Source organism: Bombus fervidus, chromosome 3, assembly GCF_041682495.2.
Source record: "Bombus fervidus isolate BK054 chromosome 3, iyBomFerv1, whole genome shotgun sequence".
NCBI lineage: Eukaryota > Metazoa > Arthropoda > Insecta > Hymenoptera > Apidae > Bombus > Bombus fervidus.
The window spans coordinates 18,032,466-18,058,202 of NC_091519.1; the positions used below are offsets into that span (position 1 = coordinate 18,032,466).

General features: G+C 46.4%; 1 protein-coding gene across 6 annotated transcripts in view; it reads left to right on the forward strand.

Moving 5' to 3' along the window:
* Window positions 1-25,737, forward strand: part of LOC139998394 (transcription factor hamlet) — a 63,671-nt gene that overhangs the window by 29,125 nt on the left and 8,809 nt on the right. For 3 of the 6 annotated variants that reach the window (XM_072022869.1, XM_072022867.1, XM_072022870.1), the window contains exons 2-5: window positions 10,346-10,729; window positions 11,077-11,273; window positions 22,863-22,994; window positions 24,266-24,392. In XM_072022869.1, the coding sequence (XP_071878970.1) occupies window positions 10,346-10,729; window positions 11,077-11,273; window positions 22,863-22,994; window positions 24,266-24,392 (840 nt within the window). Of the gene's footprint in view, window positions 1-6,631; window positions 7,071-10,345; window positions 10,730-11,076; window positions 11,274-22,862; window positions 22,995-24,265; window positions 24,393-25,737 lie in introns of those variants that run through there. The other 3 variants (XM_072022866.1, XM_072022868.1, XM_072022871.1) reach the window with 2 other exon arrangements.

Consider the following 25,737-nt stretch of genomic DNA (forward strand, 5'->3'; position numbering starts at 1 on the left):
ATTCGATTCCCAGATGGCTGAATGCCCCTCTTTTAGATTCCCTTACCCCCGTTTTATTTCTCTTGTACCGATACCGTAGAGCTCTCCGCGCGTTTCGTCGTCTCTCTCTATCCGTCTCTCTCGCTCGCTCCTTTTTCTCTTTTCTCTGAATAGAATCACGGGGCTATTCTTCCAGGCACCGTGAATAGAGCCAGAGGTAGTCTATTCGCACGTGATGGAACGACGACTGCCAGGAGATATCTGAGCTCTTATCTGCTAGATTGCGAATGCGACTGTCGGATATTGCCGATCGGCCGGATAACGAAATTATCGATCGGCCTCGAACGCGTCTTCATATTCCCGTAGAAAATAATAGACGGACCGAAAATCCTCCGTCAGAGACAATTTACGATTACGATTGCTTTGTTTTTTTGTCGCGTTATCATTGAAACACAGGAAAAAGGTAATCGCCTTAACGCTTCCATGGATTATAAACTCGTTCGTTATCGTTGTCACTTGATGCGGCGCGAACCAAATTCTTCGTAAATTGCGGCAGATCCCAGATACATTTGTTTTCGGTTAACGATTCAATGACAATGACGCCCGATAAATAATGGTAGTCATGGTAAACACCGATAAAAATCAAACGAAAGTCGTGATTGCGAGGATCACGTATTTACGATTGTTATCTCTCTCTTTCTCTCGCTATCTATCTATCTTTCTCTCTCGAGAATAGAGGGGAAGACGATCCGCGTGTTCGTCATGCGGTGTATGGGCCACGCTTGGCTTTCTCGTATTTCCATTCGGTAGCACGGTTTCTGTAAACGAGGGTGTAAACAGTTAGATTGTATCTATCTGGAGGAGAGTGGCCACCCTCCGTAAGTCGTGCCATTTTTCTCTTTCCGTCCGTGGAAAAGGCAAGCCACTGGGCCGCTGGTGACCGAGGATTTAAACTTTTAAATCCACTTTATCTCGTACGGTACGATTCTACGGCTGGAAACGGCCCGACGTAAGAGATACGTGAATGCGGCAACGATCACGAAAGGGACGGTCAGTTGGCATTGTTGGCTTTGTTTACGAGCCAAGCGTGAGATTCAAGCACGAAGATTCGATTCTTTCAACGATTTATCGCCATCGAAGAGCTCTCGCGGATAGCCATGCGAAAATTGAATCGAGTTCTAATCTATTCGGCTTCGAAATAGAACGGCCGTATCAAGTTTTTAAGCTTCGTTACCTTCCACGGCTTATCATATCGGCGTAACGATCGCGATCGAAGTAACCGATGATTTTATTCGGGCAACTTGTCAAACGTTAATCGCTACATCGCGTATCTTACTTCAAAAGAATGCTAGGTCTCACATTATCTTTAACATTTATACTCGAACGTGAAAGGTACTAATGTTTAAGATATCGAAATTGATGCACGAAGATTAGAAGAAGAAGTGGAGAGGAGGAACATCTATTTTTCCTTAATTACGATGTTGCGAAACATAGATTATGATGTTGGCTCGCGCTCAAAAACATCTGTTCCCCTTCCTTCGGACGAGTTTTACCCTTGCGCAGCTTGCTCCCGCTAAGGGCTGATATCCGTAGGGGTTTTGCCCTTCGATCTTCTCCTCTCTAAGCGAGAAGAGCTCGTCGAGAATTCGTTGAGGACGTGTGCCTCGTTTAAACAGCCCGGAGCTCGAACGATGCGAATCTAATTAGAATCTAATCGTCCCGATTACCATTCCGCTCGCCTCGAGCCGCAATCGGCTGTGCTTTTGTATTTGACAAACCGGTCGTTATTTTAACGTCATAAGGATAATACTAGACATATTGTGTAATACTTTCTTTAAAAAGGGCAAGAAGTTGCAAACGGCTTTGCTGACTTTTCTACGAGAAATTCGAGTTGTACGATCAGGAAAACGGGAGACGCAGAGAAATCAAAGGGTAGCGAGTCAAGAGGTAGACTGATCGTGGTAACCGTGTATACAAAATTAATATCGGACACGAGATAAAATTAATTTAACGGCGGGTTGCGCCTGTGAACCGCCCGGAGGCTGTATACTGAAGTCCGGATCACAATGGCGAAACGGTCGGGTTGGTGGGCACTGCAAACTTCAGCTACCACCACCGTCCTCCGCTATCGTCGTCGCCACACCATCGTCGACGGGAAAGCCATGCTCGTACCAAAACATAATTAGCCTGCATTGTTAATGCATCAATATTTGCACACTGTCCTACCTTCCCGTCCCTGTACGCGCTACGCGTTTTCCAATAAGCTTGCACTTTGTTGCGTTGATATTACGCGAATATCGCTGTTGATTCCCGCTATTGCTTTCTCTCCTGTCTCTTTCTCCCTGTTTCCCACCGCCTGTCGATTGTACGAAATATACTGTGTCCACCCCTCTCCGCGTTGCGCGGTTCACGCTTTACGACGTACCTACCCGTTCGACTCCGGCTCGTTGTTCGACCTCATGATGTAAACTTGATGCACAAACCTTCCTAAATTAATCGCAGTTCACCGACGAATTGTGCACGCCCAACGTTTAATTCGCCACTGAATTTTGACCAGGCCGGAACGTTATTTGTCGATAACAATCGCGCGCCTGTAGCGATAATTTTGTTACTTTTGCGCCAGATTATATTAGTACAATGCACTCGCCCATAGGATCGTTGCCTTTATAAAATTGTAAATACGTAATAGTCGTCGAACGCATGACGGGAAACTACGATCCGGTTCAGACATTGCGATCGTTCTTTCGCTGGTTGCGTTAAAAAGGCAGGCAGAGTTCCGTTTAAGGAGATGGCTAAAAAGGTACCGTGGCCGTACAGAGGCGAAGAAACGAGGGTGTTGCACGCGCACGAGAAGGCCCCAACGTATACCGGATTTTCCCTACTTCAGCTTGTTCCGGTCGCTCGCGTGCCACAATTCTATCGTCCACATCTGGATCTTCTGCTACGTTTCGTCGATCTTGACCCCGTAACCCGGATCTCTATTAGGAGAATCGTACCGCGTTAGCGTATGCTTACGTACAACGCGTTTTTAACGTGTACCGAATTAAAGGTTCGACGAACTAGTTAAGTATCGTAGCTTCTTACGTCTTGCTGTACCAGCCAAAAATATAAATCACATTCAAAATGAGAAATTTCGTGAATCGAGTCATCGAACCGTGCGAAGTCGTTGAATATCCTTAACACGACGACGCACGCGATGAAAAATCGTTAAGTCGTAATAAACGGAACGTCTCCGCGGGGGGAGAGCAAAGACAAGCTGCAAAGTCTGTCGAAAAGAAGGGCGTCGGCAGGAGGAGTTGGAAGGTAGAGGGTCTTCCGTCAGTTGATCGTCTTCCGGTGACTTCCGGTGGCCTCTAACGAGGGACAATGCTTCTGGTACACGGCGTGCACGCGGCGCACAACAATCGCGTCTCAAGTTCCTCGAGGCAGGAGGGCGGTGCTCCTGAGCTTCATAGAGAGTTCGTTCTCTCCTTTCCTCTCCTCTATCGTTTCTTTCTTCTGCTCGACTACTTATGCCACATAACGTGGCTCTCAATGGCACATTAGAGGGCAGCGCGTTCGAAAGGCAGTCAAGGCGTGTGCGTACACAACGCGGAGAACCAACTCGACTCGAACACAAATTATAGACTCTCGGCACGACCGTTGAAGCGACTCCAGCCGACGTAGATTCACCAATCGCTATTTCGGGTACTCACGGACATACGTGCTCCGTTGCTAAGGGTACGCAACAAGCCATTCACGGACACGCACGTCTCTCGATCCTTTTCGATCCTTTTCGATCCTTTTCACCTTAGCGCTCGCGTATCCCGCTCGAATTATTTCATTCTGTCCCCGTCCTCGTCTCTGCCTCTGCCTCCTCGCGCTTTCTTTCGCTCTCTCGCGTCTTTGTCGAGAGACGCGCGAATCGCTTTGGGGTAGATCAAGAAGTCGACTACGCGAGCTCTTGGAAGACCACTCGAGCAGTAGCCGATTGTTTGATCTCATCCAGCGCTGACTTCTTTCTTATTTCATCTTCGATGAGAATTGCTCTCTCTCTCTCTCTCTCTTTCTCTCTCTTTTCTCTGTATTAGCTGCTTCTCTTTCTTCGTCGACCGTTAACGGTCGACGAATTCGGCTGACAAGAAGTGTTCGTCCTTTCTCGATTCAAACACACCACGATCCGATCTTGAGAGTCTCCTCGTCGTGCCACTCGAACTTGCTCTATCTGATTTATATCGGCATAATAAGCCTTGTCGAGACGCGTAACGATGTACTCGCGCTGGCTGCTTTACGTTTTTTTACCGTCGAATCCACGTCGAATCGAACGCGTCTCGTAACTTTGTAAAATAATAATCTTCTCTTGAAGAATCGGTAATTAAACTCGAAAAGGAATTTCGTAGTTTGTCGATAATCACGAACGATCACGGGCAACAATAACGGGGTCGAGACTTGCCGTGTATCTTGTCGTAGTCGTTTTGACAGCGACAGGCGGTGACACGCCTGTAAAATTGCTTCTCCGATACAGCGAAAGTTGTCGGTTCGCCGGGCACACAGGAGACAATTTTTGGGGGTGTGAAAAATATTAATAACTCCGGTGTTGCAGTAAGGGACGAAGGGCTTCCGAGTAAGGGATGGCATAGAGTCGGAGGATGAGGGGGTGGCTGGGTCAGAGGAGGGGGTGGCAAGTGTTTCTGTCAGTTTAATAGCTTCGCGCGCCTCCCCCCTCCCCCCTTCCGCCTTTTGCCCTACGGACTCACCCCACATGCGCACACTTTGCCACCGACATTACGGCATCGTCACTCTACGTGTCAGAAGTTGCGCTAGACCTAGAAGCTCTGCTTAGATCTGATAACCCTTTGATACTCCCGTTATTTATTACCCCTTCGCCGTCGCCATCATCGACAAAGACGACGTCCCGCGTCCAACGTCTTTGAATCGATCACCCTTTTCTCCCTCGGTGCGCGCACAAGTAGAGAATAAATGTAGTGCATGGATCCTGGACAAATTACGTTGGTTACTATCGACCGAACTAATTATTCGATTTCACGAATGAAAATATGAAACAGAATGAAATTTTATAGACGTACAGCAAATTACACGTTCGATTCGCTTTTGCGTTCGTGGTCGCGTTTATCACGGACCAGTATATGTAAAGGGCGTGAAAATTCACGAACAAGGCTCGAAGGTAGGCGAAGAAGGTGATATCTATGTGGTAGGATAGCGGGAGGGGAGCGGGACATTTTTATGCCGGTGTAAATCAAGGCTCCCGGCCAAATATTGCGCGGACGACGTTCGCGTTGAATGAGCGAAGGGTTCTGGCATAGCCAGCCATAAAGAATGATATAACTGCACGCGACACATGTCTTCCTGCCTGTGGAACGCACTCATATCGCCTCCACGACTTTCCTTCTCCGCCAATTTTCGCGGGAAATGAAGATTTGTTTCGACATCTTTTTGCACAGCCATTCGTTCTTGCAACCGTTTCTCTGGCGCTCGGCGAATTTAAATCGTTGCAATTTGAACGCCGCTCGTTGATGGAACGACACGAAAGAATAACTGACATCGGACTTTTTACACAGCCGAAACGTCGGACGACGTGAAACGGAGTAACGGAATTTCCTTTCACGAGCTTCGCTTCTAGACGTCTATAACGAAGGTGCAACGGCCTTCAAGTAGATTCAGTTACACGTTTCCGTTAAGCAGAAAAGTTATTCAAAGGCTACGAACGAAAGAGTGAGGAAAAAAACGGGAGTGACGTTTTTCGAAATTCTACTACTTCGATTGATTTCAAAGTCAATCTGTCCGAGGTACAGACCGCAAACGTATTGTGAACGGTGGCTGTAAAAAAATCTAGACAACCCCGTGACAGCTACTTTCCGAAGAAAAAGGTGACCGAGCCTGTCCAATAAAGACTTCGATAGGTGTTCCACTGACCCTGACTCTGCGTGAGGTCCTCTCCAACTTGCACGCGTTTCGATAGAGGGGTTCGCGCGGTGGAAAAAATTTCTTCGCACGCTGACATCTGACCCTTGGTCGCCGGCGAATCGAAGACTGAACTTTATTTCATATACCGTACATCGTATCGAAAGTCGTTGAACGAAATTTGAAGAGAAAAAAGACCAAACATCTTCTCGAACGTTGTAAAGTACGTTCTACGATGCTTCGTCTTGGTCAAATTATTATTATTAAAAAGTTGTACAATTCCATTTGATTTAAATAAAATCGTCGAAAGGAAAGGAAAGATACGGTTACCGTACGTCGAATAGATCGATCGATAGAAATCGTATCCTGTAAGAAACTATGAATCGTGCGAAGAAAAGCCAGTCGGTGTTTAATGTTCGGGGCAGCAACGTGTCTCTTTCGTTATCAGAGTCACGTTTTCTGATTCTTCCCCACCCCCTTCCAGAGGCGGCGGTCTTTCGGACTCAGTCAGGCAGCCGCAGCTTGTTCCTCTACCAGCGTATACGTTAGCTTCGTCTCTCGTTCTCACTCTCCTGCTCTCTCTCTCTCTCGAGGGATGCTGTGGTGAAATGGTGGGGATCTGAATGCGATAGGGGTTGCTCCGCCCGTGGGCCAACCAGAGGTCTCGATGGAAGCAGGTATGCCACACCCCATAGATCGTCCCTGGCTTCCCTTTGGAACCCTCGTTGTGCCATCCTCTTCTGAACAGATTTCGAATCCTCTAGTCTGCCAAGAGCCAGCTGACGCGGAGCAGCGCTCTTCTCGTCATCCGTTTCTTATTTCGATCGTGTTTTCTCCGGGCAGCGCACGCCTTCCGACATCGTACATCTTCCAAGTCGAGCTACCCCCTGCGAGCATCTCAGCCCCACGCCGCCCAAGCCAAGCGTCTACGTTCACTCTGCCTTTTATCGCACCACGATCATGCCTATCGATCGATCGATCATGAACGCTACTACTGGCCAAGAAATTCGTCTGATTCTTTTGCTATTTGGATTGTGTTAATAATCATGTGTCATCGTGAGACTTTCTGGTGATAGCATGTGTGACAGACAGTGATTTTACTTTGTACGACTGACCTGTTCGGGCTGTTCGATCGGCACTTATGAACGGTCTCGATTTGTCTCGACCCACGGTCGACTCCAAGATGAACGGTAAGTTTTATATACAATTGTTGTAAAGGAGTTGATAAGAGAATCGGAGTAACGATGAATCGTACACTCGTCGTAGGTGTGTCGAGTAATTTAAAAGCCTGCAATGGAAACGAGCAAAGGTGAAGTGTGCCGATAAAACGAGACTATTTATTCAATGTACACGGCAAACTTTTAAATACCGTCAAATTTATATTCAGCGTGTGCTATTTTTATCGTGTATTCGGACGATTAGATAGATTTAATCTAACGATCATTGATTTGCCTCTTCCAATCACAGTCGATGATATCGCGATCTGTAAAATATTATTCGCCGGTCCTTTTTCAGTTTCTGTCGGTTATGGTATTCAAACTACCGAGCAAACACGTTATATCTGTGAGTATCGACACGAGGAAATTCAACCGCAGTCTGTCCGGAAGCTGGTCTGCAGAGATTCGTTCTTGTATCTAATTTGGTCTGCATCTACTGGTAATCCATGACGAGTTTGATACTCCTATCACCAAAATATTCTTCACATAGGATTCAGATATACGTTGTTCTTGTCATATTGTATTAACCTTGATCGTATGTTCAACGCAAACGAGGCTGTGATTAGATGATGGTCGCGGAAATTCTTTTCTTTCTCGTTTACGATATACGCTAATAGGTACGCGTCCGTTTTTCATCAGGATCTTCGTATCGCCAGGACATCCTGTGTGGTCAGGGCAATGTGGTTTACGCGCGTGTGAATATAGTCTACCATGCAATCGCTCTTCCGACACCCCGTTGTTTGCCTGCCAATTTGCTTAATTATCTTTTCCGGGATTCGTCGACGAATATCTCCGGCCGTCTACTGGTTTCTTATTTTTCAGCGCACAACATGTTCGCACCCAAGTCTAGCTGGCCCAGTAAGTCGTTTCACGTTCAGTTTGTCCTTTGTACGTGTAACGCAATATTTGGCGACGATTTAAACAAATCATTCCTCGGTTACGATAATTCGTCAAACTTGTTTCTTTTTCTATCGGTATAGCGTACATAATTCGAATATGTGCACGGAAATAACTTTAAATTACTTATTGAATCTTTCGTTTAAAATTAATGGTATAAAATGTAGCGTGTATGCGATGAGTACACAAATTTTCTCAAGCATAAGTACCTTAATAACACTTTAATTGGGTTAACTACTAAAAAAAAGAAAAAAAGGAGGAGAAAAAAGCTGAAGTCACGTCGATCTTCCCACGAACAATTTTCGATTCTCTAAGTCGCGGCAAAGCGGCACTTTACTCTAATCGAGTTTGAAGCCTCTCGAGCCGCTATCATCGTGGATAACATCGCGTTTGGTTTAAGTACTCGTGGTTCTGTCAAGGGAGAAAGTGCTCGAGCACTCGTGTCCCGTAGGAGTCAAAGACCCCTGTGACGTCGAGAGTTTTCCAAATATTGTTGTTGTATCGTATCGACTAGTCGCACGAGAGGTCTTCGAGCTCCCTGCGCGTCCCTCTTAAGTCGCGCACAGAGTTCTTCTTTACGATCTTCCGCGGAAGCCAAGCTAAAATCCACGCAATCATGTTTGTTTCATCGATCAGGCCGGATTTCGGTTTATCGACTTCGTAGCGTCACCGCGCGATCATCCCTCCCTGCTTCCAAAGACGTATCTTTACGATTATTTCACCTCGATCCGGGAGCAAGCACGATCGAGAAAGATGTTACGGTTCTCTTCGATGGTCGTTCGAATCGAGACACACGGTTCTTAGGAACAACGCGTGCGCGTCTCGATATCTCCGTATTAACGTTCGGCTGCGAGTTTCGTGTCGATCGACCCACCACGCGGGATCACCGTTTTCTTTTACGACTGGCTCGCTCGCGTTAACGTGACTCGCGGGATCCTTAATCCGATGTTGACTTTCTCGATTAGAATGGAATCGAAGCTGCCATCGTAAAACGAATGCTTTTAACGTTTTATTCTATAAACACCATGGCGCTCCGTTTTGATCGAAGAAAGTTTCGATTGTCGCAACTGTGGTCCCAAAATGGTTATCGCGAATGTAGGTAAGAGATAAATTTGGGTAGACCGTGGATCATAAAAGATGGACGCCATAGACGAGGAAACTTGCCAAGGTGTGAGTTCCTCTCGAATGCACCTGCAAGTTTGTCGGCAATTTGCTTAGCCGTGGATTCACAGGGCTTACAACGTTTGCAGAGGACTCTCGATCGTCGCAGGTCCCTTCGTGTCATTCTTGGGAGCGCGCACCGTTTATAGTTTGTTTTTAGATAGCCGATAGAACGCCGGAGATATCGTTCGATTCGAAGATAAGTTCGGTATTAGAATGGCCCGTCGTATTCGGTCCGGAGTTATACAAATAAATCCAGATTCGAAGGATGGTTCTTAGTGATAATGTGAGCCAAAAGAAAGCGAAAGCTGTGAGTAAGGTCTTACGAAAGAGATAAAACGAAGATAGTGGAGTACACGTCGAATTTCTGCGAGCTACGTGCTCCAAAAGCTACGTGTCGCGATTCTATGCTCGCACGTTCGGTTTCTGCGACGCATCACTTTGTCGCATCACGAGACTGTTTCACGGCGCATTAAAAGAGCCTGGTAAGGGGAACAATAAAGTTCTCGGTTTATCGCGTCAAACATCCTTGGCTCGGGTGTCGCATTGTACACTCGTAGCTCTGTGACTGAGAAAACGACCGACGCGACGGACCGAGGAGATAGCGTTGTTCGATCGCCACTTGTCCTTGTGTACCTAGGATCTCGACCAGTCGCTAAGGGGACAGATAAATTTGCTGTTTCTCGGGAACCAGCATACCTCCTTTGCTTTCTCTCCTCCGTGTTTCTCTCTCCGGTGATTCCAGAGTTTCTGATGATATAATTTTACGAATTTCGCTCCTCGTGGTTGGCCTTGTCTTCGCTAAACCCGAACTTTTCAACGCTATTCCAGAGTACCGATTTTTCTGCAAATTAAAGACCATCGCCGATATCGTTACGTTTTAAGAACGCGTTCTTCCTTATTTCTCTGATCTTGTACCAAGAGTTTCTTCAAGCAAATCTTCACGTATAAACTGAATTTCAATCGACGACACGATACTTCGATTTAAAGTTATTCTGAAACGAACGCATCTTATTTCGCGAAGATGGGTGTTCTGACTTATCGCTAGAACGACGATCGACGACTGATCGACTTTTACGTTTTCGATCTTGCTCGAGAACATTAAGATATTTCTTGGTCGTCGATAACACGAAGCAATGTGTTATTAAAACGCGCATGCGTTTTATCAAGTTACGTTGGCGTTGTTTCAGGAAGCAGTGACGAAGGCGAGTCGATGTCTGGCACGCCGGCCGGTGGAGGTACGGGGGGAACCGGCGAAAATCAAGAAATGGAGGAAAACGGTTCGATTCGTGGCGGCAGCAACTCTGCCAGTAATCTGGTATACAGAGATCTGAAGGCTCTTCACGCGACCAGTGTCCACGACGTGTCTCAGGATTATAATCCGCAATCAAGGCCGGCTTATCAATGTGGCTACTCGCCCGCCATGGACAAGCAACATCAGAATTACGAAAAGGAACAGCATAGACCACCTTCATCCAGGGACGAGGAGAAATCTTCGTGGGAATACGGCGAGAAGGCTGACAGGAAGGAGTATTTGAGATCACGAGACGCCGTCTACAGGAACGAAGCGTATCGTGAGTGAATAAATTCCATTTTTTTCCCCCTTTATTTTCTTCGTCTTTCTTCTTAAACCACCGCTCGAATCGTCGTGAATGGCGCAAGCTAATTGCGTAAATTAGAATACTAGGTCAGCCGCGCGGGCCGCTTAATGTTACGAATTACGGTGTAAATTATCGGGAGACGTGGTGGTTAATTGTCCGGATTAGAATAGTAGGTTACACAACAACAACGATCTACCGTAGCATGGACGGTTTATCGAGAGGATTTAATCTGTTAAATTGCGATATAATTATCGCGAAACGCTGCTTCTACCTTCTTACCTTCGTTTACCACGTTGAAGATTTCAATTCGGCTTTTGCAGAGGACGCGACCAAACAGGAACAAAAGGAGCAATCTAACCGCGAGTGGGTATCACCGGTACCGGAAGTGGAGGTGGGAGGTTCGGCACCGGGCGGCCCTCAGGTTCGAGCGCGGAAGGACATTCCACGGGGTGCGAGATTCGGCCCTTTTCTTGGAAAATGGGCGAGCGAGCCTTTCAACCCCCGTTACGCGTGGGAGGTGAGTTGTATTTCTTACGATACGCGAGCGTGCTTATCGCTTCGTCCTCGTTCAATGGGATTTCAAGGCGGAGCGTAGGTAAACGTAGCGAGCGAATCGATGCTCGATCGAACAACGATAGCCGGCGTTCTCCAGATAAATTTAGAAAATTCTCGATAACTCTTTGCCATTGCAGTAAATGATCGCAACTCGTTCGATCGATGCGTTTTGTTCACTCGAACTATAATCAAGGATATTAACCGGAATTTCGAATATAGTTGTTTGTACTATATCTCGAAAGGGATACATTGAAAATTTTCCGCGAATCTAGGGATTCGTACGCGATATCATCTCGCAGGGGTTCAAAGTGAAGCCGTTTGAAAAATGATCGATCTGTTTATGGCTCGGGATCCGGTAGAGGAATACTTTGCTCGAAACCAGTGTCAGTGGGTTCGCTATCCTCCTGCTATAATCCCTGGTATTATCCGGCAGATGCCGAAGACAGGAAAATGAAGAAAAGAGAAAGATAGGGGAAAAAAGAGAGAGGATAAACGGAATCGTCTCTTCGGTTAGAAAGTAGACACCTGGTCGACTCGTACGCCGAAGGTGTCATCCATGTTGACAGATCTGTCAATTGACTCGCCTCGGACAGTTCCCTTTCCATTCCTTTCTATTCCTTCTGGTTCTGCCCTAAAATTCTTTCGATACTCGTCCGGAGCTCGAACGTCTCTGTTGGTTCTTAAGTCGACCGTAAAATCGGCGCACAAAGTCAAACTCGAAGAAGTAGTCTGTGAAATCGTTGGTACAAGTCCAAGATCTTTCATCCGTGTGATTCGCGAAATACACGTATTTTTCTACCCAACGTAGGTTCGTTCGTCTCCGAGCTATATTCGCGATGATTTAAAATCTTCTGTCTGCAGCCTCGCGGAAAAACTTGATCCATTTCGAAACGAGATTACGGCGCGGAGAGAATCGAAAACTGGCCGTGTACCGGTCCAGAGGGTGTGATAGATATGATAGCGGCAACGTTATGTTACGTTAGCGCATGTCGCACTGACAAAATGTAAATGGCGCCATCCATCTAACTGCCGACAAAAAGGCAACCGGGGCCAACTGTCGGACCGGCGATTACAGGATCGATTAAAGCCAAACTACCCCTTCGTTTCGTCGGGCCGATCTATCAACCCCACGCGCGTAAACGTGCGAGCGCACGAACGGAGAAAACATCGCGACACAGAGGTCTAGCTTCGAGTTCTCACAGAATTTCGAATGTTCCTTTAAATCGGGGACCAGAGTCGAGGGAAGATCGATCGGGATGAATTTCGGATATTTTTACTCGTTTGTGAAATAGTATTACTCGAGGATCCGAATGTTTGTGAAATAACTGACAATACGATTTATACACGAGTTACGGTGCTGTAGTAACGAACCAATCGAACGGTTAACAGACCGCGCGATCCTTTTCTGAAATTGGAGAAATCTACGAGGGATCCCTTTCCATCGATTCGCACGCTATCCCCTAATCCTAATCCTTTTCTCACATTCTCGGGGAAAGGCGTTTCCAAAATGAAAGGGGAAGATAGGGAAGATGGAAACTGGATTATCGATAAACCACTATCAATATGAGTCGGTATATCATTTCGAATATTAATCATGCATCGATCCAATAACGTCACAAGCATGTTGAATAGAACGGAAAGGAAAAAGGTAAACAACAAGCAGCGAAAGCATCTCGCTGTAATGTCGGAGGAAAAGAGACAAAAAATAGCCCAAACCGAAATTTTTCCACAAATTTTGTGAACACTTATTCGCCGCGTACACACCTGAAGCAGAACGAAGGGAAGAAGGTCGTGGTATCGAGGGGTGTTGTTCGAGGTATCGCTGGTATCCCACCTGCCATACTGGCCGGGTCTCGTTTTTCGGATACTCGCGGAGGGGTGCGAAATGGAAAACCAAAGGAAACCAGAAGGGGATCCTCTTTTCCGGTTGCGTTTTGCTCGGTGACGCGTGATCCGCAGAACAGCCGACTCGCGGCGTGCCATAGCGGCGACTAAACCAATCTTAGGCTTAGCTCGTTCGGCCGTGAGACCCTCGTGTCGAGGGTACAGCTCCAATTTACCGAATGATCTCAAGAATCCGTCTTAAATGATCAATCTCGTCGCGTTTATAGCATTACTCGTTATTCGTGTTTCGAATCTAGTCTTTGGAAGATACGATGCCGTTAATTATGCGCTTAAGGGATGTTTCTATGTTTCATATCTTTTTGAATACGATTGTATTTTGCATTGAACAGGGTGTTTTATATTAATCCTGATTTTTGACATTTCTCTTTGTAACACATTCATTTCCATATGGGACACGGGGGTTGAATCCACCCCCGTTGGCGCGTCTGCTCTCCTTCTCGCGTCGTTCGCTCATCGACATATTGAAAGCATCGTCAATTTTTCCACGTGATCGCTGACGACCCCTCTCGTCGTCCTCGAGTACGAGCCGCCGGCTGGTTTTTTCAAGCGGTCACGGGGGAGAGTAGAAAAAAGAACGGAAGATGGGTTGTTTTTCATATTGAAGCAGGCACACGCGCCTCGTTGATCGTACGGGCCACTTTTTCGACAAATCGGCTGGAAAGCTGCGCCATTAGCGACGTATGTCGCTGACAAATCATATAAATGGCGACTCTCGACGAAACGTGTCCTCGCGCGAACCGCACCAACCACCCCGATGTCCAGTAATGAGACAAATTGTGACGCGTCGCAAAGAGAGAAACAGAGAATCCGTGCTGGGCGATCCCGTACCGTTTCCCCGTTGTGGCGCGCCTCCATGGAGCTCGAACGGTTTTCAAAACGTTACTTAATCGCCGTCAACGAGCGAACAACGCACCCTTCTCGAATTCGTTCGAGACGATCTTCATTGAAATAACAATGTCCTCGCAATGGAGCGAGGGCATTCCTTCTACGCCTACCACTTACGAGTGACGAAAACGATGTAGAGGATCGAGAGAACCATCGAGGGGTCTATGTAGGTGGTGCCGACGGATCTTATTGTGGATATTATTAAATTCTCGCTCGATCTGGAAGCACGTATTCTAGACAATCTACGTATCCGTCGTACCTACCGATCGTACAATGCACGCCACCGGTGCCCATTATTCGTGGACATTGTCCAGGTGAACTGGTCTTTAGGGCGTTGCTGGAGGTCAAGCCCCGGAAGCGATTCGACAATGAGCCACATTATGCTCACCCTCCATTCCCTTCCTTCTCTCCACCTTCTCTTCTTCTCGATTCAGCCTCCTTCAGATTCAGCTTCTTATTAAGCTGGCCGGCGCGAAGCGCGCGATTCGCAACGCGACGGTAGTTTCTTCCTCTCTTCTCTTCTCTTCTCTTCTCTTCTTCTTTGCATTCCACATGCCGTGCATATTCTTCGTCACCATAATACGAAGGGAATGGTGCTTCGAGGCAACGCAGTGACCTTCGCTTTCTCAAGGCGTAGGGTTACGCGGTTGGTGATTTTCGTCATTTGAATTTGTAATCGGAGAAAGAAACGGTGAGCGAGAGAAAAGTTCCGCGATGGTCAAAATCGGCAGGAAACAAGTGACAATCAGTGACGCGGGGAATATCTGGCATTGTGAGGTCTGTCAGACGGTCAGACGTGCCCCAGCTAAAGGATCCCCATTGATAGCCGTGGCCATCTATGCGAATCTACCGGTCAACGGGGTGATTCGGTCTTATAACGCGAACTTTTGCACCCCTTGCATAGGGGGCTAGCGCGCTTTTCTCAAGAAGCTCGATCGAAAGTAGAACGTACCTTTTGAAGTAGCTCGAATCGTTTGATCGTTGTAGTAATAAGTAATACGGGATGCAATAAGACCTTACGTAGGGGCAAATAAGTCTAGGAATAGGCATGAAAATATTTAACTGTTCATGCACCGTGGTATCGTATACGTTATCCTGTGTGAAGCCAAGAATGCACAGGCCACCGGCTAACTAACCCTTTTCTCGAGGATCGGGTTTTTGATTGACAGGTTTGCCCAGGCTTGTTTGCGGCTGCACCTTCTCCTATTATGTTAATAAAGCTATGATACAGCTTCGCGCGACCTGAATAGTTAACGTGTATATTTTGACATTTAAATTTACATCCAACGAGTTTTACTCTCGCCCCATGATCCAGTCGTTCAAGTAAACGCTCGCCTGGTTATAGCAAAAAGTTACGGTGGTAGAAAGTACTAAATGTGAAAATATCGTTCGTCCAAATGTCTAGTTTAACGTGGTTGTTAAAATTCCTTGTCTAATAAAACATAATTCTTCGTCTTTGTCTAGATGAGATGCTACGTACACGTGTCTCGGTAGGCCAATAAATTTCCTCCGGGTAAAGGCGTTTGTATACTTTGGCCGAAACGAGCACGCGTCTCGCGAGATTCGACTGTAAGGCTTTAACTGGCCTTTCTTTCTGTCAAACCAGCTGTAAACCGGCCTTCTCTCTCGCTTTACCATCGCAGCCCTCCGGCTTCTCGTTTCTCTAGGGTGGCAACGGAGGGTGATAAATCTCGTCCGCTCGTTACCCCACTATCTGTCGATAATAGACATAACAGACACGTGTTGCCCGGTCGTCAGGCTGACCCGGCTATCCGATACAATGGAGACGCGTCGTCGGAATCATCGTCTTCAAAGGATCGCTCCTTGCATGCTGGTTTTCTCGTCCCTCGACTGGCCACCCTTCGAACCACTACGATTTACTACGCTCATTTCTGGACCAAAGGCTAAAAACCTAAAAAGGATCCCTCGATCTTGCGACACACCGAGAGTTTATTAAATTTCCTTTGAAATTCGTTCCTTGTTCGAATCGTTCTCAGTTCAATTTTGTGAATCGTCGAGATAGTTCGTGCCAATGCAATATCACGAATCGAAAACGTTCTCGAGATACAAACGACAGTTAAAATTTTACGACTTGATAACTAACTCGTTGCCTTCCTGGTTTCTCGTTGTCACCACGTCCTGCTTCGTTCTTCCCCTCGACGTTTCCTCTCTCTTTCTCTCTCTCTCTCTCTCTCTCTCTCTCTCTCTCTCTCTTTCTATGGCTCCGGATCTCTTTCTCGGAACAGTGTTTCTGCCGTTTGGGTAGTTTCATGGGGTTGATGGTGCTACAGACGCCGGATAAGGTCTCCGCGTGTGTAGGAAGCCGTTCCTCGTTTTCGTCGCGTGAACTTAATTGAACTTGTTCACCAACTCATAACGAGAAGTCATGCAAGTGCCCTCCTAGTTATAATTTACAGGAAACAATCGACGCCTTTGATGTGCCGCCAATTGTCTGGAATCTGCGAAACTGTTACTCTTTAGGGGTGACCCGGAGCAAAATGAAAACACCTTCTTTCCTCCACGAGATTACGTTTATCCAAAGAACGTTTACCGAATCTTTTTACTCCGCTAGTTGGAAATTCGTGTTGTCCATAAAAATGTTTTCGAGGGTGAGCAGAATGCAAAATGGCAGTTTGAATCGCGTTGAATTTTTCGAAATTAGTTTCGGCAAAAATATCGTTGGAAATTACCTTCCTGCAAATCGAAATCGGTAATTTTATTCTCCAATGCAACGAAATTTTTAGCTTCGTCCATTAAAAAAGTACCGCGTAACGAATCTATCGTTAAACAGCTCGGTATTATTTGCAATATTCATCGACGCGCGCCAGTCGCTGCATTGAAAATGTAAACTCAATATCGTAACCATGAATCGACGAGCGATCAATGGCAATCATTGTTTTCCAGTAGCTTGAAAAAAAGGGAAATCGTGTTTCATGGCGACGCGACGCTTTGATCCGCCTGGTCGAATGTTTGATCAGTTCGATGATTTCCAGTCGCCGCGATGGAATTACAAGCCACGATATTGAAACGAACTGATCGTCGCCGAAAGCGAAAATCATCGTACGATCGTACCTACCGATATTTCCTTCGATCGCGTAATCAGAGATTCGTTCGCGACAATTTAATTCATTGGATTATTGGAACTCGCTGGAAAATTCAAGCTTATCCATAGAACGGTTTCGCACATAGGTCTACTTAGTCCGAGATTGGCAGAATTTGGTACGCGAACGGTTGACAGATTGTGCATACGAGCGCGCAGGCCCCGTCACAATGACCGAACTAATCTGGTCCGGTTCAGGAAGGTAGCCTAAGTTCAATATACACAGGAATACACTGCAGCCTGGAGGCGTTTCATGTATGCCTTCCACCATTGGCTTGCATTAATCACGACGCCGTTGGCAGGCCTGAGCTACACGAGTTCCGGCGTCAACTTAATTGTCCCGCCTGTTTCGCCAGGGATTCATTAATTGGGATGCACTTACATCGACGAACGGCCTACCTCTCTCCAACAACGAGATGTTATGTTGCTCGTTAAATAAAACAGCCTTCCATCGGGCTTGTTCGATCGAAAGGAAAAATATACGGGTAATTTGAAGTGGAAACTTTGACTTTGTCCTTTGAACGTCCGACTGAACTGAATCCAGAGGAAACCAAACGGTCAGGAAACGAGCCACGTCGTTAATTTTCGAAACACCAAAGATCATTCGTCAAACGAGGAAACTTCATTATCTTTCCTTTGGCGGAATTTTTCGAGGAAATACGAGTCGAGCGATTTTGGCAAATTTTCTGGCAGGCTAGTCTCTCTAATGATCGATCATATAAGGGGCTGGCAGTGACGCGACTCGGATATAATTTATACCGCTAGATACGCGAAGGGTAGCTTCCCTTAGAAACACGATGGAATACAGAGAGAAAGAGGTTCGGAGTCGGTTCCGTGAACGCGCGTCGGGGGTGGCATCTGCTGCGCGTTAGACACGGGTCGAAGGGCACCGTTTGCTTCGTCATTACTTGCATTACTTTTCCGGCACGAGTCAAGTGGGTCAAGTACGGGAAAATATGTACCTAATCGGGGAGAAAAGTCTGCTCGATCGGCGAACAGCGCATGAATCAGAGAACTGACGTTCTGACATAAAAACCAGGCTTACCTTTCGTCGAGTCGTACTTACGAATCGTTCTTTATCGTATTCTGCGTTTAAATGGAAAACTCGATCGTCTTTGTCCGGAAGTGGACGCAGCCGTGCGATTAGACACCGATATCCTTGCGCTTGCGTAACGCGCGCTTTGATTTTACGATCCGCGGTCGTGTGCTTCGTCTCTTTATCGCACGTATGGTTCGTTATCAAAAACGTAATTAAAGTTGGTCCGTCGGTTTGATATCGGCTTCATTCGAATTTCATTCCGTTTGGGAATTCGACCGACCGTCGCGCGAGTTCTCTCTCCAACGGCAGATTCGATACAATAAATTGCTTCTGACAGTCGTGAAAAAAAGGACACGCCGTTGAAACAGTCGCGAGAGTTTCTGCAGAAAGTTTCTGCGTGGCAAACGGACGAATCCTCGAACGATCGGCAGAAATTAATCGCAGACCAATTAAGGGCTGCCGCCGGAGACTTTGGTAGTCGGCTCGAGTCGTCTACGATCTCCTCCCAGGGGCGAGCTTTAAACTAAGAGGAAATTAAGCAAAGATGTCGCCATGGCTAATGCCGCATTTGGTTGGGGGATTGCGCTGGCGCTATACGACGCTTGAAATCGTAAACAGTCCTGTTATTTAGGGGATGATAATTGACCGTTTCAGTCTCCCCGGCGCGCGACGCCCAACGAATTTCTCGAAACTCTGGGAAATTCACCGCTGTGCCGGGGCACACGATGTTTACGAGTCTCTCTTTCGCCCCGGTGTCGACGAGCGGAGGGATGAAAATGGAATTCGATATGCCATTGTTGCGTCACAGCACGATAATGACGGTTCACTGTCGTTATTGTAATCTACGTGTCGCTCGTGACTCTGATCAACTCGGAAAGATCCGAGGATTCTTGTCACCGACCATTGTCAATTCGTATTTATGGAATTAGGCGAAGAGTCGTGTCGTGGAAAAATTTCGATAATATTATATCAGGAAAAGCTCGAATGGAAACGTTGCGATGCCTTGAAGTTGCCGAATCAGGAAAGTTGCGAGGTCGATTTTTGAGGAGGGGGCGGACACGCTGTGTCGGCTAAAAGCATTTTTGCGTCGGCCATCACGGTACTATCATATGCTATCGATCCACTTTATTCATAACTTTCGTCCCTCGTTACCACGTCGCACAGCTCTCTCTTTCTCTCTCTCTCTCTCTCATCCCCTTTCTCTGTGGCCGTTATAGTTGTACATTAAAATTACGCGAGGACAACATTTTTCATTTATTTTTACATTCTCGTCCGTTCAACCCGACTTATTTTTCCTTTCACGATTCAAATTAAATACCATCGAGCGTTACACGTTTAACGATATTTCCACCGAGCAACGTTTCACTCGAGCCGAAAGGACATCTTTTAAGAGCTTCGAAAAAGGATCGACGCGAGAAACTCTGACCTGGGCGTATGGTATTTTAATTCGTGAATGGACACGTTCCATGGACGATGTTCCCTAGGAAACGCCACCAGATAGAAACGCCGGGTTGGATGGTAAAAGATCACGATCGTTTCTTCCCTCGTACGATGGTTGATCCTCGAGAAATGTGGAAAACAACGCGGAACCTCGCCGATTATGAGGGTCCATTGAGAGATGAAGATCCACGAAGATCTGCCGCGCTGTCTGACCTTGTCTCCTTTCTCGTGGGGTATTTTCGGTAAAACCCAGCCGACGTGGAAAGATCTTTCGTCGGTTCGGTTTTGTCGAAGGTGTGAGGTTACAAAGGGAAAACGAAGAGATCGCATGTTTTGTACGACACGACTGTGTCCTGTGGGCCTCATGCCGGGCGAACGAGGAATCCCCTGGCCGTGTGTCCCGCAGATCGACCAAAAGCCTGAGATACATCTTGTCGCCTCTTGTCGCTTGTTCCGATTTCTCGTTCTTTTCTTTCAGCCGGTGCACAGCTTTCTTGCCCGCGCGAACGAACAAATTAGGTTTCGAAGGATTTTCCTGGTGCAGAGTTCGAATGGGTCGCTAACGGCTCGAAAATTTAAAGTAAGAAGCAAGGAAATATTCGCGGGCGCAGTTTTATAGACATTTCCTTCGTCTATTATACTATTTTTCCACGTTTTCCCTTGTTGTGAAAGCCAACGCCGGTACGTTCAATTATCATCGTTGCCTTCTGCTCGTCGAACTGTGAATATCGCTCGGTGTTTTAGAGGATGCAGGTTCATAGAGAAAAATCAGCACGAACACCGGGAATGTAATTAAAATGGTCGCGTATTTCTGCCAATTTTAGCAATTTCGCGGCGACGCACGGCGTGCCGCTAAAGAAGCTCAAGGAATCATGCAATTATAATTTATTCGCGTGTCGCCCGTCGACTCGCTCGCCCCTTCTCTCTCCTCCTTTCCTCTACTCCTGCTTTCCATTTAACTCGTACTTTCATTTTTCCTTTGAGCCCAGTTTTCACCGGCTTTACCGGTGTTCGTCGTTATTGTACAAAGATAATGCGCGGCTCGTAATTAATTCTTTCCGATTCGATAAAAGGAACAATATCTGCAGGCGGAGGTCGCGGAGAACGTCAAAATTTCGAGTATCCCTATTCGCTTTTCCCGGAATGGGTATTTCAGCTTTTAATTTCAAAGAGTTCCGATGTTAATGCGCGTTCCGGTTGCGACGGGAGAACTCTCGGAGTCGCAACCCCTCGTTTGCCGCTGCTTTCTGCGCCACGATTATGGGAATGAACGAGATCCACGGCTAGACAAATCTGTCCTTCGAATTGTTAGCACATGTCCGCGCTCGCCGACAAAGCGAATAGAAATCCTGCTGCGAGCCTTGCCGTCAGCTGAACGGTCACTCTCCGACAACCGCACGAGGATGATACGAGTCACTGAGAAAATAAAATTCAAACCTTGAGAGATATTTTAATGTTAAATTATCGTAATTATATATAATCGAATTACGATTTTGTACGGAGAAACGTAAATGGAAAGAACGAATTTATGAATGGACACGTTGATGTTGCAGTTCGTAGAAAAATTCTTGAGGACCTTGAGTATGAAGTGGGAATTTTAACAAATTTCTATTTTTCTCGGCAAAAGTGCTCTTTGCTGCACGAGTAAGTAACAAGTTGGCGCATCATGATGAAAGGTGTTACTAGCCTGAGATCCTAATCTGTCGCGCTACACAACTAGAAGCCCTATTGTGATGGTTCGTTCGTGCCCATCTTCCAGAAACGCTCCTTACCAGGCCCGGTAGCTAAACTGCCCATTATGAGTGGCGAAAGAATCGTTGCCATCTCGCTCTCCTTTCTTCGCTTCCCTGTCTGCCAAACTGTCCCATTTCTTATTTCAGTATTATAGGGTATTACTAGTCCTACCGTTCCTACCTGACCTATGCGTCGATCAATGATATCCGGATGGAACCGACACGTCCTACGTAATCATTGAAGTCGCCGAAACGGGAAATCGAGCGCGACACATTGTAGCGAACATTCTCACTTAATTTTGGGCATCCTAGAAATTTATATATCCGTCTTTGCATATCTTTTAATAACGTACTGATATTTTAGAAAGAATCGTCTTCTTAACGTTAATTCAAGCGTGACAGTTAAGAACGTGATGTAGAAATACAGAAGCGTCGAGACGTAAATAATTCCGACAGGCTCGTCCCATGTTTTCAGACTTTACGCCACAAGCCACGGATCATTGTTCGTAAGAAACAACTCTTCAAGGCACGGTAACAGTAATTACTTACCTGTAAGGTAGACGCTTATCCACCTGCGAGATTCATTGATTTTTATGGGCACACCTAGTTTTATTCGTGACCGGCAGGTGGTAGGGTAAAACCGACCAACGGACGAAGGTCTGTGACGAAACGCTCTTAGATATCTCTGATACGGGAGCATTGAAATACCTCGTTTACTTTTAAGGAAGAAGCTTTACATCGACGAACTCCTGTGACATTTTTCAGTAATAGACGAATCGTTATATTTGCGATCCATTATCCTTTTGTAAATATAAAAAGATATCTTGGAATTTATATAATAAGGGCAACTCTTTCACTTTTCACTTTTAACGTTAAACGAAACTAAAATTAAATCGTACGTTGATAGTGTTAAACGGTTCTTCTAGGAAGGCTATAGACAACGAAGTTCTCGACAGAAGTGTGAAATGTGTTTACAGCGTGAGTCGAGGGTGGGAATTGGTTGGGAAACTTATCGAAAGGCGGGCTGTCCAGGGGCGTATCAGGGTGAGACGCTTGGTCGGCCAAGCGTCTCGGAGCGAAGCGTGGTCGCGCGAGACAATTGAAAAAATCACTTGTCTCGCCCTAAAAGTAGGGAGAGTGGAAACCCTAGTGGATGCTGGAGCGGCAAGTAACACTGGATGATGAGAGGGCGATATCCGTAAGCGGTAGTCCGTTAAACGCAATGTCCCGGATCCAAAACATTGCGGTTCGCCTCCGGAAGTTGGCGTTCATACTGTTTTCAGCACGTGCACTGGCCGCATCGTGTTCCCAATAGATATTTATTGGTTCTTAACGATACTCGAATACGATTCTCGTAGTGTCAATACTGACGTCAGGTGCGATGGATGACGTTAGAAAAAAAGAAAACGTTTCTGTAGTGGTACATTATGGGGAAATGATTTTTTTCAGGTTCGTACAGCTGGAAGTGGAGTCAGGGGGTGGTTGGACGCATCCCACGAAACAAATAATTGGTTGAAGTATGTTCGAAGCACTAGCAGTCCGCACACCGTTAATATGCGACACGTGCTTATTGGTGGACAGGTAATAACCGTTAATTAAAAAAAAAGAAAAATTCGACACATTACAAACATAAAACGTAACGATTGCTCGTTCGGCTTTGTAGCGGTTTATGTAATGATCACAAATACCACTCACCACGAACGTTTCCATTTCCGTGCGAGCTTCGACAATTTGTTTTACAAGTCGATAGTAACTTCGCGCGTGGCGTTCGGTATTGACCACTAACGAATTCGATTTCCAACGCAACTGACACTGGATCGACAGTTGCAGTTAATAGGAAGGACTAATTACACGGTGTCAGACGCAGTCGTAGTTAATTCTACGTGTGCTGGCGAAACTAATAAAAAAAAAACACGCGCCCACGCTGCCATGTTTCCGTGACTCGCTAATGAGACGACGATGGAACGGAAACCGCGACCAAGTTTATAGATTTACGTTTAGATTTGTAACTGCCAAATGCACTACTTCAAAATTTTAACTCTCTAGTTCTTCCGCACGTAACTACGCTAGTCGCCGAGTTGTTGTTTTCAACCACTAGACCAGCGGTATTCTCTTCAAATAAATGGACGATATATCGTCATGTTCACCGTAATCGTATTTATTTCATAGAAGACAACACGTATCGAGTTTCAAGGCAGCAGCGTTTTTACGCATTGAACTATTCAGGAACTTTGAGGATGGTTCTATAAATCGAACAGAGACATTGGAGGTTGCGGTGTCAATTTGAGGTTGATCCTGACCTCCCGTCTTTTGCATTTTCTATCTATGTGAACCATGGCACATGGCGTTGGCTACGTTGTGGGCGCTCCCTAAGCTACGTGTATACAGGGTGTTTAGTTATTAAGTCACCCTACGGGGTCGTTTCGGTGACTTCCTATACGCCCTGTTTGCAATCGCTGTGGGAATGGGGGATGTGGCCCGCTCTATCACAGCCCTACAGAATCGCCGTTGTAATGACTTTTCGGGGACCTTCTGACGATATCATAAAGATCCTTTCATTGCGTTCGACTGTTATGGATTCGCTGGAAAATTTGTACCGCTGAAAACTGCGATATTAAGGAATAACGAGGGAATTAGAAATTATTGGAATGTCGATTTCCTGGTTCACTCGACGATTCGATTTGCGATTTAACCGATCTTTATCCTTTGTAACACGATTCGTAATTGTCGAAGCATCATTTTGATATTGTCATTGAGCGATACTCGAGATTGTTCGAAGAAGCTTGAGATAAATCGCGATGAAAGGCAACGACAGAGGGTCGGAAGATTCAAGGAGGTGTCATTGTCCACAGATGGTGTACGAAGCGGTGCGGGATATAACGGCGGGTGAAGAGCTGCTTCTCGGTGTTCGAGAACCTCTTCAACTTCAGGATATGCTTGGTGAAAATACTACCGAGGACAGAAGCGATCGAGAGACCGGTGAGTATCAAACGCGCTGCGATCTTGTCGCAAGAAAGGATACGCGCTATACCGTTTTCTCGTTGCGTTATTGTGGCTGTTAACGTTTCATTAGCCCACGAGACGGTTACTCGATCGAACAAAAACCGGGCCCGTTAAAAATTTGCTTTTCCATCGAAGGAGAGATCGATCGCGAGCCAGCGAGTGTTCGCCAACTGACGTGATAACGGAAGCACGGGGCAAGCGAACAGATAATCAAACCCATTAAAATATTCCCGATCGTCGAACATGCGGGGCAAGCTGCCTTTACGACTTTTCGGGCCGATACACATCGTGACTTGCGCGCACTTGTGCGGGATCGCGCGTGAAAGTCGGAACGACAGGAGGCAGGTGTCTTCGGAAAGCGAAATTACCGATCTGATGCGAGGGAGGACAGAGGGTAAATCGTGAATCGTTGATTGCACGAGCTGCTCGTCATGCACCCGTGATTCTGGCGTGATTCACCTGGTCGGCCGTTGCGTATTAACCCCTTTTTATCGTAATAAGCGCTGATTATCGCGAGATAGACGTACTCGTGCCGCGTGTTACTTCACCTCGAGTCGCTTTAAATTTCAATTTAAATCGTCGTTCACCCAACTGCGCCTCGATTCCTACGGAAAAAGTTGGAAATCCAATAGCGAAAGGGAAACTTTCGTTCTCCACGACCATTTGTCTTCAACTTTCATTAGGTGAAGCGCGAGAAATATATACGAGACATTTGCAAGGAGGGTTGCCACCTAGGTGCCTGACTGCTCGACAATTATCTGGTTGTAACTCCTGCACGATGGTCAGGATTCGGATGACTGCTAGGCAGAGATTAAAGGGGGCTATACGCGACACCCAGATGTCGCGGTAATTAAAAGCGGGATTATTATGAAAGTTGGAGGCGGCGCGGTGTCTACGGTTAATTCGCCGGCGATTTTTCCTCGTAATTTTACCAACTCGTAAACGTCTCCTCCGAGGACAGAAGACACGGAGCGCAGCCGACTCGTTCTTAATTAAATCGGTCTCACCCTCCAGCCAATTAAAATTTCGAAGATTTCAACCCACTTTCTATTCCACTTATAAATCGTCTACGAAGAAGGGGTGGCAGGTTACTTCGGTTACCAACTCCTCTCTAGATTTCGAGTCAGCCTGACAACTCCCGGAGAGGTTCATTGTAACGGTTTCGACTGACGTTTATTCGTAATTATCCAAGTTTGATCAGAGGATCAAAGATTATTGAAAAATTCGTATCGTTAGAAATACTACTTCATTTTTTCTTCGATCGTTTCAACGATACGCCATCCTTACTCAAAACTATTCGTGTTGTTCGTGTTTTTTCCCC